This window comes from Equus quagga, chromosome 1 (genome assembly GCF_021613505.1).
Source record: "Equus quagga isolate Etosha38 chromosome 1, UCLA_HA_Equagga_1.0, whole genome shotgun sequence".
Classification (NCBI taxonomy): domain Eukaryota; kingdom Metazoa; phylum Chordata; class Mammalia; order Perissodactyla; family Equidae; genus Equus; species Equus quagga.
In genome coordinates, this window is record NC_060267.1 from 17,846,664 (window position 1) to 17,865,379 (window position 18,716).

At 37.1% G+C, this 18,716-nt stretch overlaps 1 protein-coding gene across 1 annotated transcript in view; it reads left to right on the forward strand.

Moving 5' to 3' along the window:
- Nucleotides 1–18,716, forward strand: part of FAM186A (family with sequence similarity 186 member A) — a 67,565-nt gene that overhangs the window by 15,567 nt on the left and 33,282 nt on the right. The window contains exons 2-3 of the mRNA XM_046639968.1: nucleotides 16,583–16,799; nucleotides 17,738–17,908. Coding sequence (XP_046495924.1) covers nucleotides 16,583–16,799; nucleotides 17,738–17,908 — 388 coding nt within the window. The remainder of the gene's footprint in view (nucleotides 1–16,582; nucleotides 16,800–17,737; nucleotides 17,909–18,716) is intronic.

Here is an 18,716-nt window from a genome sequence, read left to right on the forward strand (position 1 = left end):
TGTTCCAGATTTGGCCATTAGGAGCTCCTTCAGGCTGACTCCTGTGTACTTTCAACAAGTGGCTATCTATCTATCTATCTATCTATCTATCTATCTCTATCTGCATTTCACTATTTTTTGAAACCATAAGATGTTCCAGGATCATCTTGTACATTCCCTGCCCAGTCCTGGAATCAACAACTTTTCCAAAAGCCCTGGTTGCTTTTATTGGCGAATGATGTTTAGAAATAAAGATCTGGGGCTAGGTGTGTTCATTACTACCAGAGTGTCATTTCTTCCAGCCCTTCTCAGCAAATAGAGCTAGGAGATATATGCATGTGTTTTAACCCATGTATATATATAGGCATATATATTTAAAACATGACTTTATAGTGATAGTTCAGATTCCAGTCTTGTACCACAGGGATTATTTTGGTCATTTCTTATTCCTTATTTGTAATTTCTTTCTCCAAGAGTGAAAAACCCAGTTCTTATTATCTACAATATATTTACTTATTTGTTCATATCTAGTGTACACATAGAGTACTATCCAAATTGCTAACTCATATCCCTGCAAGAAACACATTTACTGACTAGTACAGCATTTGCGTACCATTCTTCTGTATTTAACCTTACATTATTCAGTCAAGATGTTGTTTTCCAAAGTTACTGGCTACTACTTTTCTTCTTAGTGTGGCTATGTTATTCATCTGTACACAGTTAGGTTCAGTTGCTAGTATTTGTATCCATTTCTTGTCACCCCATACACTGGTTGGTTTCAAGAGTTTATTTATTGAGTATGTGAAGGGTATGTGAAACATTACTATGGTGATAAAAATCAGAGCTATACAAAAAGGTATAGTTCGAATAATGTAACTCCTTCCTCATCCCTGTTGCCCCATTCTTATTCCTCCTTTCTTTCTACCTTTTCCCCAATACATCCTGTATATAACCAATCTCTCTAGCAACTAGCTTATCCTTCTTGTGTTTCTTTTGCATAAATGAGTAGATTGATATGTAATTTCTTATAATTCCTCTTTCTTACACAAAGGGTAGCATACCATAGATGTTCTTTTTTTCTTTACTCTTTTCCCTTAAACTGGATGTCCTGGAGATCACTTCATATCAGTTCAAAGAGATCTTCCTCATTCTTTTTTCTATCTGCACCATAATCCATTGTGTGGGCATACCATCGTTAATTCAGTTACCCTCATATGTATGTATATTTAGGTTTTTTGCAATATTTTGCAATTACAAGCCTTGCTTCAATGAATAACTTTGTGCATTTATATTTTCATGTGGTTAAATGTGTACTTTCAGGGTAGATTCCTTAGAAGCGAGCTGCTGGGTTGTAATGTAAGTATATGTGTAGTTTTGTCAAGTAATGAAAAATTTCAGTTCAGAAAAGTTGTACCAGTTTGTATTTCCGCGATTTGCAAATATTTACTCCCAGTCTGTGGCTTGACTTTTCGTTCTCTTAGCAGTGTTTTTCAAAGAGCAGAAGTTTTAAATTTTTGTGAAACTCAAGTTATCAATTTGTTTTTGATTATGCCTGTGGTGTCATTTACAAGAAATCTTTGCCTAACCCAAAGTTACAAATATTTTCTTCTATTTTTTCTTAATTTTATAGTGTTAGGTTTTACACTTAGGTCTATGATCCATATGACTTAGTTTTTTAATATTGTGTGAGACAGGAATAAAAGTTCTCTTTTAAAAAAAATTTTTGGCATATGGATGTGCAATTATTCCAAAAGCATTTGTTGAAAAGATTATCCTGTCAAGAGACTTATGATTTCCATTTCTGCATGTAAGGAGCTCGGAAGTCACCACCCCATCCTAACAAGAACAAAGCTGGACAGACTGAAAAATCAACAACTGTTCTTGGATCCATGAGAGAGGTGAGGACATGGGTCAAACCACTGTTCTCAAGATTGGAGAGATAGGCAGGCGAGGACAGGGAGTCATCAGTTACTAGAGGAAAGAACTCATAAGCAGAAACTGCTGTGGGAACCAGTGCTGGGGTAGGAAAATTGCTGGAGGTTCAGTGTAGACAATTCTGAGAGTTAAAACTCCAAGGAGACCCAATCACAGGGGACACCCCCACGCTTGTGTGAGTTTTACCTCCAAGAACTCCAACCGGTTCTCACTGTAAATAGCAGAGAAAAATCCCCTTGTGCTTCTGGCAGGAGGAGGGGAAGAGTAAACATTCTGAAATACACCAGAGCAGCCTGTTCTTTTTAACAAGGGCTGCCCTCAGGAGAAACTACTTAACCAGAGGCTAACCTGCTGGGGTTTTATCAGAGCCTAATCTACCTGGGGGAGGGAAAATACCCCACTCCAGCTCCCTTTAGCCATCCTGTCCCACCTAAGGGGGGAAAAACTGGGAAGCACTGGTGAAGTGCACAGGCTTTCAAAAAGACTGAGACCTAATCATAGGATTATAAAACGTTTCTCCTTCTCCTCTACCTTACCACAACATCACTAAAGACCTATTTACCAGAGTTCCTTTCGCCAAGTACATCATGTACAGTTTTCAATAAAAAATTATAAAGCATGCTAAGAGGCAGAAAGCACAATTTGAAGAGACAGAGCAAGCATGAGAACCAGACATGGCAGGGATTTGGAATTATCAGACTAGAAATTTAAAATAATAATGCTTATACACAAAAATTAACTCTAAATGGATTAAAGATTTGAATGTAAGAACTGAAACTATAAAAACCCTAGAAGAAAATATAGGCAGTACACTCTTTGACATTGGTCTTAGCCACGTCTTTTTGAATACCATGTCTATTAGGGTAAGGGAAAAAAAGAAAAAGTTAACAAATGAGACTACATCAGACTAAAAAACTTCTGCAAAACAAAGGAAACCATGAACAAAATGGAAAGACAACCCACCAACTGGGAGAAAATATTTGAAAAGCATTTATCAGACAAGGGGTTGATCTCCAAAGTATATAAAGAACTCACACAACTCAGCAAAAAAACACAAACAACCCTATGAAAAAATGGGTAGAGGATATGAAAATACATTTTTCTAAGGAAGATATACAGATGGCCAACAGGCACATGAAAAGATGTGGAACATCACTAATTATTAGGGAAATGCAAATCAAATCTACAATGAGATATCACCTTATACCTCTTAGAATGGCTATAATTACCAAGACAAAAAAACAACAGGGCCGGCCCTGTGGCTGAGTGGTTAAGTTCGTGCACTCTGCTCCAGCGGCCCACGGTTTCGCTGTTTCGGATCCGGGACGCGGACATGGCACTGCTCATCAGGCCACGATGAGGTGGCGTCCCACATGCCACAACTAGAAGGACCTGCAACTAGGATATACAACTATGTACCAGGGGGGATTTGGGGAGATAAAGCAGAAAAAAAAAAAAAAGATTGGCGACAATTGTTAGCTCAGGTGCCAACCTTTAAAACCACCACCACCAACAACAACAAATGTTGGAGAGGATGTGGAGAAAAGGGAACACTCATACACTGCTGGTGGGAATGCAAACTGGTGCAGCCACTATGGAAAATGATATGGACATTTCTCAAAAAACTAAAAATAGAAATACCATATGACTCAGCTATCCCACTATTGGATATCTACCCAAACAACTTGAAATCAACAATCCAAAGTAACATATGTACCCCTATGTTCATTGCAGCACTATTCACAATAGCCAAGACATGGAAACAATCCAAGTGCCCAGTGACTGATGATTGGATAAAGAAGATGTGGTATATATATATATATATATCTATGTATACAATGGAATACTACTCAACCATAAAAAAGAGAAAATCATCCCATTTGCAACAACATAGATGGATCTGGAGGGTATTGTGTTAAGCGAAATAAGCCAGAATGGGAAAGACAAACACCAAATGATTTCACTCATATGTGGAATATAAACAAACACATGGACAAAGAAAACAGTTCAGTGGTTACCAGGGGGAGTGGGGTGTCGGGTGGATACAGGGGGTGAAGGGGAGCACTTGTGTGGTAACAGACAAGAAATATGTACAACTGAAATTTCACAATGATGTAAACTATTATGAACTCAATAAAAAAATAATAATGGTTAATATGCTAAGGGCTCTAATGGAAAAAGTAGACAGTATTCTAGAACAGTTGGATAATGTAAGCAGAGAGATGCAAATCCTAAGAAAGAACCAAAAAGAAATGCTAGCGATTAAAGACACTATAACAGAAATGAAGAATGCTTTTGCTGGGCTTATTAGTAGACTGGATATGGCTGAAGAAAGAATCTCTGAGCTTGAGAATATGACAAGAGAAACTTCCAAAACTGAACAGCAGAGAGAACAAAGACTGAAAAAACCAGAACATCCAAGGTTACTGTGGAACAACTACAAAAGGTGTAACAAATGTGTAATGGGAATATCAGAAAGAGAAGAGGAGAAAGGAACAGAAGTATTATTGGGAGAAATAATTACTGAGAATTTCTTCAAATTAACGTCAGACACCAAATCACAGATGCAGGAATCTCAGAGTACATCAAGCAGAATAAATGCCCCCAAAACTACACTTCGATATATCATTTTCAAGCTACAAAAAATAAAAAATAGGGCCAGCCTGGTGGCATAGTGGTTAAGTTCTCATGCTCCACTTTGGCAGCCCGGGGTTCGCCGGTTCAGATCCCAGGTGCAAACCTAGCACTACTCATCAAGCCATGCTGTGGCAGGCGTCCCACAAATAAAGTAGAGGAAGATGGGCACGGATGTTAGCTCAGGGCCAGTCTTCCTCAGCAAAAAGAGGAGGATTGGTGGCAGATGTTAGCTCAGGGCTAATCTTGCTCAAAAAAAAAGAAATTAAGAGGATAAATTAATGAAATAGAAAAGAAAAATACAATGAAGAGGCTTAAAAAAGCTGAAAGATGATTCTTTGAGAAGTCTAATTGAACAATCTTTGTAACAGTCGATCAAGAAAATAGAAGGCACACATAAACACTATTAAGGGTGAAAAGGTTGATATAACAATAGATACAGCAGAGATTGAAAAGACAATAAGAGAAAATAGAATATTAAGTATAACTTAGGGATAGTAACTTGAAAAGCTTAAGTGAAATGGGACATTGTCTAGAAAAAAAATATGTAATCAATCTTATACAAACTTTTTCAGAGAAAAGTAGGAAATTCTTTGTAAACATTTTTATGATATTAAAACCATTTGAAGGCAGTATGAAAAAGTGGTTATATGCTAATATCACCCATGAACAAAGGTGCAAAAATTCCAAATAAAATATTAACAAAAAAAGTGTGATAGGCAAAATCATGTATCCCCTCCCCCACAAAAAATGATATCAGGACCTAATCCTTGGGAAGATGTAAATGTCACCTTATAGGGAAAAGAGATCTTTACAGATGTGGTTAAAGATCTTGAGGTGAAGAGATTATCCTGGATTTTCCAGATGGGCCCCAAATGCAATCACAAGTGTCCTTATAAGAAAGAGGTTGAGGGTCTGGCCCCATGGCAGAGTGATTACCAGTTCGGATCCAGGGTGCAGACATGGCACCACTTGGCAAGCCATGCTGTGGCAGGCATCCCACATATAAAATAGAGGAAGATAGGCATGAATGTTAGCTCAGGGCCAGTCTTCCTCAGCATAAAGAGGAAGATTGGCAGCAGATGTTACTCAGGGCTAATCTTCCTCAAAAAAGAAAAAAAAAGAGAAGATAAAGGCTTTATTGCAAGGTCAATCAGCAAGGAGATAGGAGGCAAGGCTCTCAAATCTGTCTCCCTGATCCAGGGGTTGGGGCAAAATTTAAGAGATTAGGGGGAATAGGCTGGTATGCAGAATCACTGGCAGGGCAGGTTTTGATTAGAGGGGTTTAAACATTTATAGTAAGGTGTGAAAAGGGCTTTAACTTTGGATCTTCCTAAACAATGGGCCTCTTACTTCTTTTTTTTTTTAATATACATATATTTTTTCACTGAGGAAGATTAGCCCTGAGCTAACATCTATTGCCAATCTTCCTCTTTTTTTGCTTGAGGAAGATTAGCTCTGAGCTAACATTTGTGTCAATCTTCCTCTACTTTATACGTGGGTCACCGCCACAGCATGGCTGGTGAGTGGCATAAGGCCATGCCTGGGATTTGAACTCGCAAACCTGGGCTGCCAAAGCAGAGCATGCTGAACTTAACCACTAGGCCACAGGGCTGACCTCCTGACCCCTCACTTCTGATGAGAGTCTGACTTTTTTTTTTGAGGAAGATTAGCCCTGAGCTAATGTCTGCTGTCAATCCTCCTCTTTTTTTTTTGCTGAGGTAGACTGGCCCTGAGCTAACATCTGTGCCCATCTTCCTCTGCTTTATATGTGGGACGCCTACCACAGCATGGCTTGCCAAGTGGTGCCATGTCCACACCCGGGACCCAAACCAGTGAACCCCAGGCCGCCGAAGCGGAACATGCACACTTAACCACTGCACCACCAGGCTGGTCCCAACAGTCTGATTTTCAAGTTCCAGTCATGTCCCAGTCCTTTGATTCTTTTGGGGGAAAATCTGGTTCTGGGTGTTATTTCAGATCAAGATTTTCTCTTCTGCACTTGCTTTGGCTACATGACTTGCATTTTTTGGGTTGCCCTTGAAAGAAACTTTAACTTTCTGTTGATAAGGTCAGTTTGAACTGGTCCTAGAGGGCCTATGGTTACAATTTCACACCCACCAGATTGGCCAAAATTTTTAAAGTTTAATTATACCACACGTTGGCAGGAATGTGAAGCAACAGGTATACTTATACTTTGCCATGGAAGTATACATTGGTGTGATTATTTTGGAAAACACTTTGGTATCATCTAGTAAAGTTGAAGACACATGCATCTTGGGGCCGGCCCAGTGGTGCAGCAGTTAAGTTCACATGTTCCACTTCAGCAGCCCTGAGTTTGCAGGTTTGGATCCCTGGTGTGGACCTACGTACGTACCGCTTGTCAAGCCATGCTGTGTTAGGCGTCCCACATATAAAGTGGAGGAACATGGGTGTGGATGTTAGCTTAGGGCCAGTCTTCCTCAGGAAAAAAAGAGGAGGATTGGCAGTGGATGTTAGCTCAGGGCTAATCTTCCTCAAAATAAATAACTAAAAATTGTTTTAAGAAAAACGATGCACACATCTTATAATCCTACTTTTCTAATATTAGTCATAAACCCTAATAGCCCTACTGAGTAGAAATTTAATGTGAGCTATACCTGTAACTTTAAATTTCCTAGAAACCACACTATAAAAAGTAGAAAGAACAGGCGAAATTAATTGAATAACTTATTTAACCCAAATGAAATTATCATTTCAACATTTAGTCAATATAAAAATTATTGAGATATATACATTACTCCCATGCCAAGTCTTTGAAAGCAGGTATTTTGCACTTATAGTATATCTCAAATTGCATGCTAGATTTTCACCAGAAATACTTATCTCTATTTAAACTTCACAGAATTTACAGTTGGAGAAGTGGATTCACACACCAAGTTCTTCCAAACACACCTAAAAGTTTCCCAATAAATGAATCGTGTTAGTTTTAAAATTTCAATTAGTTCAATTTAATTTAAAACGTATTTCCTGTCACTCTTGCCTCATTACAATTGCTCAATAGCTACATGTAGCCAGTGGCTACCATAGTGGACAGCACAGCTCTAGAGAAATTCTTGCATATGTGCACCAGGAGGCATGTTAAAAAATGCTTATGTTATCGTTTGTAAAAGCAAAGAACTAGAAACAAACCAATATAGAAATGAGTAAGAAAATTATAGTATATTTGTGCAATAAACTACTAAACACATAGCAGTGAAAATGAACGAACTATAGAGATACGCATCAACATGGATAAACTAAAAACCACGATGTTGATGAAAAAAGCAAGTCACAAAAGAATATAGAGAAGGATTCAAAAACAGGCAAAATTACACAATCTATTATCTAGAGATGTGTGTGTGCATGTGTCTGCTGTAGGGGAGGCACAACTTTACCTCTACCCATTTTAAGTATTCAGCTAGGATTCTTTCACAAAAAGACAAATTAACGACAGAAAAGCTTTTTTAAAAAACTATTTTTATTATTTTATTTATTTTGTGAGGAAGATTGTCCCTGAGCTAACATCTGTGCCAATCTTCCTCTATTTTCCATGTGGGACATTGCCACAGCGTGGCTTGATGAGTGGTGTGTAGGTCTACACCCAGGATCTGAACCTGTGAACCCCAGGCCACTGAAACAGAATATGTGAACTTAACCACTATGCCACTGCATTGGCCCCTAGAAAAAGTTTATTAACACATGCAGTGCATATCACATGGGAGAAACATAAAGGAAGAGTAACTCAAAGGGGCTTACATAGCATCTTCAATGAAGGACAGTTTGTGGAGAAATGACAGGACAAAGGAAAGCAGTTTTAGGCTTTCAATGGTGGCAAACTGTGGGAAGGTAAATATATGGCAGGAAACTAATGGACTAAGGTTTGTTTGCAGATTCCTCTGGTGCTTATAAATCTATCTCCTTTAGGCAGAAAAGGAGGGGGGTGAAGAGAGCTTTTCCTGCATTTGCTGCTGCTGCTTTTTTTTTTTTTTTAAGATTGTCACCTGAGCTAACATCTGTTGGCAATCTTTATTTATTTTTTATTTATTTCATTTTTCCTTCTTCTCCCCAAAGCCCCCAAGTCCATACTTGCATATTCTAGTTGTAGGTCCTTCTGGTTGTGCTATGTGGGATGCTGCCTCAGCACGGTTTGATGAGCAGTGCCATGTCTGGGCCGGGCATCCTAACCGGTGAAACCCTGGGCTACAGCAGTGGAGTGCTCAAACTTAGTCACTTAGCCACGGAGCTGGCCCCCATTTGCTGCTTCTTAATTGCCCTGAGTTCAAAATAATTTTCATGTTAAAGAGGGATACTTGGGGTGATATATTCTGGTTTCTTTCACTGCTGTAACAAATTTCCACAACTGGGTAGTATAAAACAACAGATATTTATTCTCTTGTAGTTCCAGAGGTCAAATGTCTGAAAGCTGCGTCATTGAGCTGAAATCAAGATGTCAGCAGGGCTGCACTCTCTCTAGACTCTCTTGAGGAGAATCCATTCCTTGCCTCTTCCATTTTCTGGTGGCTACCAGCATTCCTTGGCTGTGGCCACATCACTCCAATCTTCAAGGCTAGCAGCTTCAAATCTCTCTCTGCTCCATTTTCACATTGGGCCTTCTTCTCTATATGTGTCTATTACTAACTCGCCTTCTGCCTCCCTCTTATAAAGACATTTGTGATGGCAGTAAGGCTCACCTAGATAATCCAGGATAATCTCTCCACCTCAAGATCATCCATTTAATCACATCTGCAAAGACCCTTTTTCCATATAAAATAATATTTACACATTCCAGGGATTATGACCTCATCTCTTTGGGGGAGGCGCTTCATTCAGTCTACTACAGTGTGAAAAGTGTAGAGAATATGGGCCAGCCCTAGTGGCCTAGTGGTTAAATTCGGTGCATTCTGCTTTGGCAGCCCAGGTTCAGTTCCTGGGCATGGCCCTACACTACTCATCTGTCAGTGGCCATGCTGTGGTGGCGGCTCACATACAAAAAGAGGAAGATTAGTAGCTGGTGTTAGCTCAGTGCTAATTTTCATCAGCAAAAAAACAAAAAAGTGTAGAGAATAAGATTCAAGATAGTAGTTATCTCCAGGCATTGGGAAATGTATGCAATTGATATGGGGAAGATTTAAAGATATTCTGCTTCTTCAGCTGGGTACACAAGTGTTCATTTTGCTATTATTATTATCTGCATCTCAGTTTCTATCCTGCTCCAGATTAGATGCTCAAATAATGGTGCTCTCTCTACCTACTCTCTTACTTTGATCCTTTCACCCCTATAGCACATAGTAAGCACGTTTAGAGTAGCATTTAGAGTGTTTACTTTCTTACCTATGGCAAAAGTTTATCTGTAGATTATCTCATTTAATCCCCATGATAATCCCATATGGATAGGTAGTATTATGAATCCTATTTCACAGATGAGGAAATTGAGACTTTATGAGGCTTGCCTTGAGATCATAGTTGTTATATGATGGATAAAGGAATAAAATCCAGGTAATCTGATTCTTCTGCCTGTAGTCTTTTTGACTGGAGGTATTTTAAAATATTAACATAAAATTCACATATGATAAAATTCATGTGCAATAAAATTCACATACAATAAAATTCACTTTTTTGTGTGTACTCTTCTAAGTTTTGACAAAGCATTCAGATGGGTAACCACCACAAAAATCCAGATGTAAAACAATTTCATTTCCTCAAAAAATTCCCCTGTGCCACAACCCCTCCCTGACTCCCAGCCCCTTGTGGCCATTACTTTCCCATCCCTATAGTTTTCCGTTTTCTGAATGCCATATAAATGGAATCATATCCTATGTAGTCATTTGAATCTGTCTTAGCATAAAGCATTCATTCATAGTTCAAGGATATTTGGGTTGTTTCCAGTTTGGAGCAATTATAAATAGTAACTGCAAACATTTACATATAAGTTCTTGTATAAACATAAATTTTCATTTCTCTTGAGTAAATACCTAGAAATGGTATTGCTAGGTCATATGGTAGTATACATTTATAAGAAATTGCCAAACTGTTATCTTAAGTGGCTTTACTATTTTGCATTCCCACCAGCAATGTAGGAGAGTTCCAGTTGCTCTATATTCTTGTCTATGCTTGGCAGTGTCATCATTTATTTAGATTTTCTTTTATTTCTTTCATCAATGTTTCATATTTTTCAATGTATAGATCTTGCTTTGTTACATTTATACCTATTTCACATTTTTAGTGTAATTGCAAATGGTACTATGTTTATTAAATTTCAATTTCCAGCTGTTTATTGCTAGGGTATAGGAATATGGTTTCAATTTTTGTATACTGGTCTCCTATCCTATGAACACATTAAACAGCGGTAGCTTTATTGTAGGTTCTTTGGGAGTTTTTACACAGATAATCCTTTTTTTTAACTTTTTATTGAGATTATGATAGTTTAGAACCTTGTGAAATGTCAGTTGTACACTATTGTTTGTCAGTCGCATTGTAGGTGCACCACTTCACCCTTTGTGCCCACCCCCCAACTCCCCTTTCCCCTGGTAACCACTAATCTGTTCTCTTTGCATAGACAATCTTTTTTGTCTGTAAATGGAAACTGTTTTATTTCTCTCTTCCCAATTTATACTCTTTTACTTCCTTTTCTTATCTTATTTCATTGGGTAAGATCTCTATACAATGTTGAATAAAAGTGAATAAAGCAGAATCCTTAGAGCATTTTAGACTTTCAACATTAAGTATGATGCTGGCTGTAAATTTTTTGTAAATTCCCTTTATCAGGTTAAGGAAGTAACCCCCTTTTCCTAGTTTGTTATAGAATTTTGTTAGAAATCATGAATGAGGGGGGAAGGCAAAAGGGGTGATTAGGGTCACATGTGAGTTGATGCACTATTATTAGTGTTCGGGTGGTGAACGTGATGTAGTGTATCCAGAATTTGAAATATGATGTACATCCGAAAAAAATAAAAATTAAAAAAAAGAAAAAAAATTTTAAAAAATCATGAATGAGTGTTGTATTTTGTCAACTGCTTTTTCTGCATATATTGAGATAATCATACAGTTTTTTTTCTTTAGTCTGTTGATATGGTGAATTACATTTATTAATTTTCCAGTTTTGAATCAGCTTTGCATTCTAGGTATAAACCCCACTTGTTCATGGTTGTTTCTTTTTTATATATTGTTTGATTCTATTTTCTAGTATTTTAAGTATTTTTGTGACTATATTCATGAAGAATATTGGTTTATAGTTTAATTTTCTTAAGTCTTTGTCTGATTTTGGTATGAGGATAATGCTAGCCTCAAAGAGTAAGTTGGGAAGTGTTCCTTCCTCTTCAATTTTCTGGAAGAATTTACGAGCAATTGGTTAGCTTGCAATATTCTTCATCACTTGGCCTAGCAAACTTTGTCTCCACTCTTCTGCGTACCTGACTTAAATTTTTATTTGCTGCAACTGCATCACTTTTGTTTCTGATTGCAGTATTTCCAGCACCTAACATCTGAATACTCCTTTTTTGAATTAAAAAAAAAGTTATTGAGGCAAAATTGGTATATAACATTATATATTTCAAGTGTACCACATTATAATTCAACATCTGTGTACACTACACAGTAATCACTACCAAAAGTCTAGTTACCATCTATTACTATACAATTGACCCCTTTCACCCATTTCACTCATCCCCCAACCCTCTTCCCCTCTGGTAATCACTAATCTATTCTCTGTATCTATGAGTTTGCTTTTGTTTGTTTTTTAGATTCCACATATGAGTGAAATCATATACTATTTGTCTTTCTCCATCTGACTTATTTCACTTAGTATAATACCCTCAAGGTCCATCCACATTGTTGCAAATGGCAAGATTTCATGCTTTTTTATGGCTGAGTAGTATTCCATTGCATATATAGAGTCATGTGTCACTTAATGATGGGGATAGGTTCTGAGAAATGGGTGGCTAGGTGATTTCATCGTTGTGTAAACATCATAGGGTATACTTACACGACCTAGATGGTATAGCCTACTACACACCTAGGCTATATGGTATTAATCTTATGGGACCACCATCATATATGTGGTCTGTTATTGGCCAAAACATTCTGTGGCACCTGACTGTACACCACATCTTCCTTATCCATTCGTCAGTGGACACTTTGGTTATTGTTACATCTTGGCTATTGTAAATGATGCTGCAATGAACACAAGGGTACGTATATCTTTTTGGATTAGTGCTTTCATATTCTTTGAATAGACGCTCAGAAGTGGAATTTTTAATTTTGGTAAAACACCCATAACATAAAACTTACTGTCCTAACTATCTTTAAGCGTACAGTTTAGTGGTGTCGAGTATATTCACATTGTTGTGCAATCTCCAGAAATTTTTCATCTTGCAAAACAAACTCTACACCCATTAAACAACACTCCATTTCTCTCACCCCCCCAGCCTCTGGAAACCACCATTCTACTTTGTTTCTATGAATCTTTGTTTCTAGATATCTCATATAAACGGAATCATACAGTATTTGTCTTTTTATGACTGGCTTATTTCACTTAGCATAACGTCTTAAGTTTCATCCATGTAGCATGTGTCAGGATTTCTTTTCTTTTTAAGGCTCAATAATGTTTCATTGTATGTATATACCACATTTTGTTTATCCATTCATCTTGTCAGTGGACACTTGGGTTGCTTCCACCTCTTGGCTATTGTGAATAATGCTGCTATGAACATAGGTGTATAAATCTCTCCCAGACCCCGCTTTCAGTTCTTTTGGGTATGTACCCAGAAGTAGAATTGCTGGATCATATGGTAACTCATTTTTAATTTTTTGAGGAATTGCCATACTGTTTGCCACAATTGCTGCACCATTTTATATTCCCACCACCAGTGCACAAGAGTTCCAATTTTCCATATCCTCACCAATATTTCTTTTCTTTTTCTTTTTTTTAAATAGTAGCCATCCTGGTGGCTGAGTGGTTAAGTTTGCACAATCTGCTTCAGCGGCCCAGGGTTTCACCAGGTTGGATCCTGGGCACGGACATGGCACCACTCATCAGGCCATACTGAGGTGGTATCCCACATGCCCCACATGGGGGATGAGTGAAATGGGTGAAAGGGGTCAATTGTATAGTAATAGATGGTAACTAGACTTTTGGTAGTGATTACTGTGTAGTGTACACAGATGTTGAATTATAATGTGGTACACTTGAAGAAGATTGGCAACAGTTGTTAGCTCAAGTGCCAATCTTTTTTTTTTTTTTTAAATTGGCTCCTGAGCTAACAACTGTTTCTTTTCTTTTTTTTAATCTTCTCCCCAAAGCCCTCCAGTACATAGTTGTAGATTCTAGTTGTGAGTGCCTCTGGTTATGCTGTGTAGGACGCCGACTCAACGTGGCCTGATGAGTGGTGCCATGTCCGCGCCCAGGATCCAAACTGGTGAAACCCTGGGCCGCCGAAGCAGAGCAACTGAACTTAACCACTACGCCACAGGCCAACCCCTCAGGTGCCAATCTTTAATTTAAAAAAAGTAGCCATCCTAATGAGTGTGGAGTGGTATCTCATTGTGGTTTTGATTTGCCTTTCCCTAAAGATTAGTGATGTTGAGCTTCTTTTCATATGCTTATTGGCCATTTGTATATCTTTTTTGAATGTCTATTCAAGTCCTTTCCCCTTTTTTGAATTGGGTTATTATTATTTTTTTATGTTGAGTTGTAGGAGTTCTTTATATATTGTGGATAGTAACTCTTTATCAGGTATATGATTTGCAAATATTTTCTTCCATTCCATAGGTTGCCTTTTCACTCTGTCATTGTGTCCTCTGATGCACAAAAGTTTTAAATTTTGATTTAGTCCAATTTATCTATTTTTTTCTTTTGTCGTCTGTGGTTTTGGTGTCAGATCCTAAAAGCCATTTCCAAATCCAATATCATTAAGCTTTTCCTCCTACATTTTCTTCTGTCTTATAGCTTTAGGTCTCATGTTTAGGCTTTTGATCCACTTTGAGTTAATTTTTGTGTCTGGTGTAAGGTAAGGGTCCAACATCATTCTTTTGCATGTGGATACTCAGTTTTCCCAAAAGCATTTGTTGAAAGACTGTCCTCTCTCCATTGAACGGTCCTGGCACTCTTATAAAAAATTGACCATATGTGCAAAAGTTTACTTCTGGACTCTCTATTCTATTCCAAAGGTCTATATGTCTGCCTTTATGCCAGTATGCAGTTTTAATTACTGTAGGTTTGTAGTAAGATTTGAAAATGAGAAGTGTGAGCTCTCCAACTTTATTCTTCTTTCTCAAGATTGTTTTGGTTGTTCAGGGTGCCTTGAGATTCCATATGACTTTTAGGATGGATTTTTTCATTTCTGCCAAAAATACCGTTAGGATTTTGATAGAGATTGCATTGAATCTGTATATCGGTTTCGGTGGTATTGATGTCTTTAAAATATTAAGTCTTCCAACCCATGAACATGGAATGTCTTTCCATTTATTTATGTCTTCTTTAATTTCTTTCAGTAACATTTTATAGTGAAAATTACAAGCCCACAAGTCTTTCACCTCTTTGGTTAAATTTATTCCTATTATTTTATTCTTTTGATGCTATTGTAAGTGGAATTGTTTTCTTAATTGCCTTTCAGATTGTTCATTGCTAGTGTATAGCAGCACAATTGATTTTAGTATCCTGCAGCTTTGCTGAATTCATTTAGTAGTTTTAACAGTTTTTTTATGTGTGGAATCTTTAGGACTTTCTACACATAAGATCATATCATCTGCAAACATATAATTTTACTTCCTCCTTTCCAATTTGGATGTATTTTATTTCTTTTTTTAAAAAAATTTTTATTGAGTTAATGATAGGTTACAGTCTTGTGAAATTTCAGTTGTACATTATTGTCAGTCATGTTGTAGGTGTATCCCTTTACCCTTTGTGCCCACCCCCCACCCCACCTTTGCCCCCATAGCCACTAATCTGTTCTCTTTGTCTGCATTTTTAAATTCTTCATATGAGTGGAGTCATACAGAGATTGTCCTTCTCTATCTGGCTTATTTTACTTAACATAATTCCCTCAAGGTCCTGGATGTATTTTATTTCTTTTTCTTGCCTAATTGCTCTGGCTGGAACTTCCAGTAATATGTTGAATAGAAGTGGTGAAAGTGGGCATCCTTGCCTTGTTCTTGATCTTAGAGTAAAAGTTTTCAGTCTTTCACTATTGAGTATGATGTTACCTCTAGACTTTTCAAATACGGCCTTCGTCATATTAAAGAAGTCCCCTTCTATTCCTAATTTTTTGCATGTTTTTATCATGAAAGGGTGTTGAATTTTGTCAGATGTTTTTTCTGCATCAATTGAGATGATCATGTGGGTTTTTCTTCTAGCATCCTGTTAATTTGGTGTATTTCATTGTAACAACCAAAAATGCTTCCACAGATTTCCAAACGTCACATATGTGGCAAGTAATTACCCCCATTGAGAAATATAGGGATAAAATGATGAACAAAAGAAATTTGCTGATAGACTGTTAAGGAGGGGAGATAATGAAATAAAAGTAATGTTGAAGAATATTGTGATAGCTGATTTCCAGGTGTGAGGACTAGGTAAATAAAGAAAAAACAAGCAACTTTGTTTTAGTTGTTTGTTTGTTTATAGCAGCCATAGTTTATAAAGCATTTTCACATACATTATACACCTCACATCAACTGTGAATTTAGTATCTCCACCATTTTAAAGATGAGGCGGGGGGGAAGCTCAGAATTGTTAAGTGATTTACTAAAAATCATTTTAACCAAAAGGCTAGAGTTGAGATCCAGATATGGTTTCAAACCCAATGTTCTTTTCATTACATCATAACAATGCTAGGATGATGAAGGTAGAAAAAAATATTGAAAAATGAAAATCTGAGACCCACAGTAAAGCTAGAATTACCAGGACTTTGATGGGACAGCTTTATAGGAACTGTCCTGACATTTTGGGAAGAAAAGTGACCAAGCTTATTGTCAAACTGAGAATTTATTAATATATTCCCCCTTCTTATTCTTACAGGACATTAATATACAGCTGGGTGACATAATGCTCAATGTACAGAAGGTAATAAATCGCTACACTGTTGATGAGCATGTGCACTCTGGAAGGAAAATCTCATTTGTAGAACATAAGAAACGGAGAATGAATTTGCTGGAGAAAATAGCTACTTATGCAAAGGCTGCTGAAAAGAGAGAAAAGATTCTTGTCTACATCTTGGCCTGGCTGCAAGAATGGAGTAAGTTTCCAGAAGTGGTTCAAAGGAAAACCACAAAGTTAATGAAAAAGTTAGAGAACAGAATCTATAAGTAAATTTTGAAGGATTAATCAGACAAAAGAAGACTAAGGAGGTTATTCAGAGAACAGCTGTCCTCTGTTCCAGTAGGAATAAAATAAGAAAAATATAGGCTTGCTCACTTAATACCAGCTATTCTGGGCTCCTTGATTTTCTTCAAGCATGCCAGCATGCTCCTGCCCACTGCCTTTATGCTAACTATTCCCTTGCTTAGTACATTTTCTACCAGGTAGCCACATGGCTCATTCTCTACCCCCTGGCACTATCCTGGCACTCTTTACTCTTCTTTATTTTTGTCTATAGCATTCATTTCTTACCACCTGACATACTATATAATAAAGCTTTTATTTTTATTTTTTGTCTGTCTGCTTTCACTAGAATGAAAGCAGTATGAAGTCAGGGAATTTGTTTATTCAGCATCTAGAATAGTACTTGACAGAGGAGACACAGGTTGAAAGAAAGAATGAACATGCTAAGAACATACAAAAAAAGAGGAATTTCATTTAGTTGCAAGAAATCTCATGTAACATGGGTTATAAAATACCAGATAACTTACCAAAGGAGTTAACTGGGGTTTAGATCCCCAATATTAAAATACACGTTCACATTTTAGAGACCTACTTCCCTGGAATCAGGGAACTAAACCAAATAGTGACCTTTTAATCTGATTCATATTTAATGTCCAGGATTTACTGTTCAGCTTTCTATTTCAAGTCTCTTCCTTTTTCATTTCTTCATAAAGACAAGTCTCAGAACAGCAATAAGCGAGAGATACCTATATTCCAAAGGCTACAACACTGTGTACTTAGCCAATATTATAAACCTATATAGTTATAATTATTTATTTTTCTGCACAGAGTAATTTTTTTACTCTCTTCAAGATGCCATTTTGTCTGAGATGACTGAAATTGATATTGATGAACACCACCACTGGATAGCACAAATACAGATTTTACCAGAAACATTCAAAGCCATTGAGAATAACGTCAAGACACTGACTAGAATTAGTTCATCTTTGATGGAAGAAAAGAAGAAACAAAAGAGAAAACTAAGTAAGAGTGCTTTACAACATTGGAAATAGATTTAACCATAGTTATTAAGGTATAATTTACATGCCATAGAATTTACCCATGTTAAGTGTACAATTCGATGACTTTTAGTAAATTTAGAGTTGTGCAACTATCATCACAATTCAATTTTAGAATATTTCCATGATCCCCAAAAGATCCCTCATGCCCATTTGCAAGCAATCCTCATTCCCACTCCTAGCCCCCGACAACCACTAATTTATTTTCTGTCTCAATAAATCTTCCTTTTCTGGATATTTCATAAAATGGAATTATATGTGGTCTTTTATGTCTCGTTTCTTTCATTTAGCATAATGCTTTTGAGGTTCAGCCATGTTATAGGATGCATCAGTAGTTTCTTCCTTTCTATCTCAAATTGTATACCATTGTTTGCATATACCACATTTTATTTACTCACTCACCAGTTCACAGACATTTGGATTGTTTTCACTTTTTGGCTTTTATGAAGCCACTTTTTGGCTGCTATGAACACACATGTATGAGTCTGTGTGGATGTACATTTTCATTTCTTTTAGGTAGATACCTAAGAGTAGAATTGCTAGGTCATTTATTTCTCTATTGCTGGTAAATATATGTTTAACTTTTTAAGAAATTGTTAATTTATTTTCCAAGTGATAGCACCATTTTAAATTCTCATCAACAGCGTATCAGGGTTCCAGTTTCTCCACATCCTCAATAACACTTGTTGTTGGTCTGTCTTTATTATAGCCTTTCTAATAGGGGTGAAGTGGTATATCATTGTGGTCTTAGTTTCCATTTCCCTAATGACTAA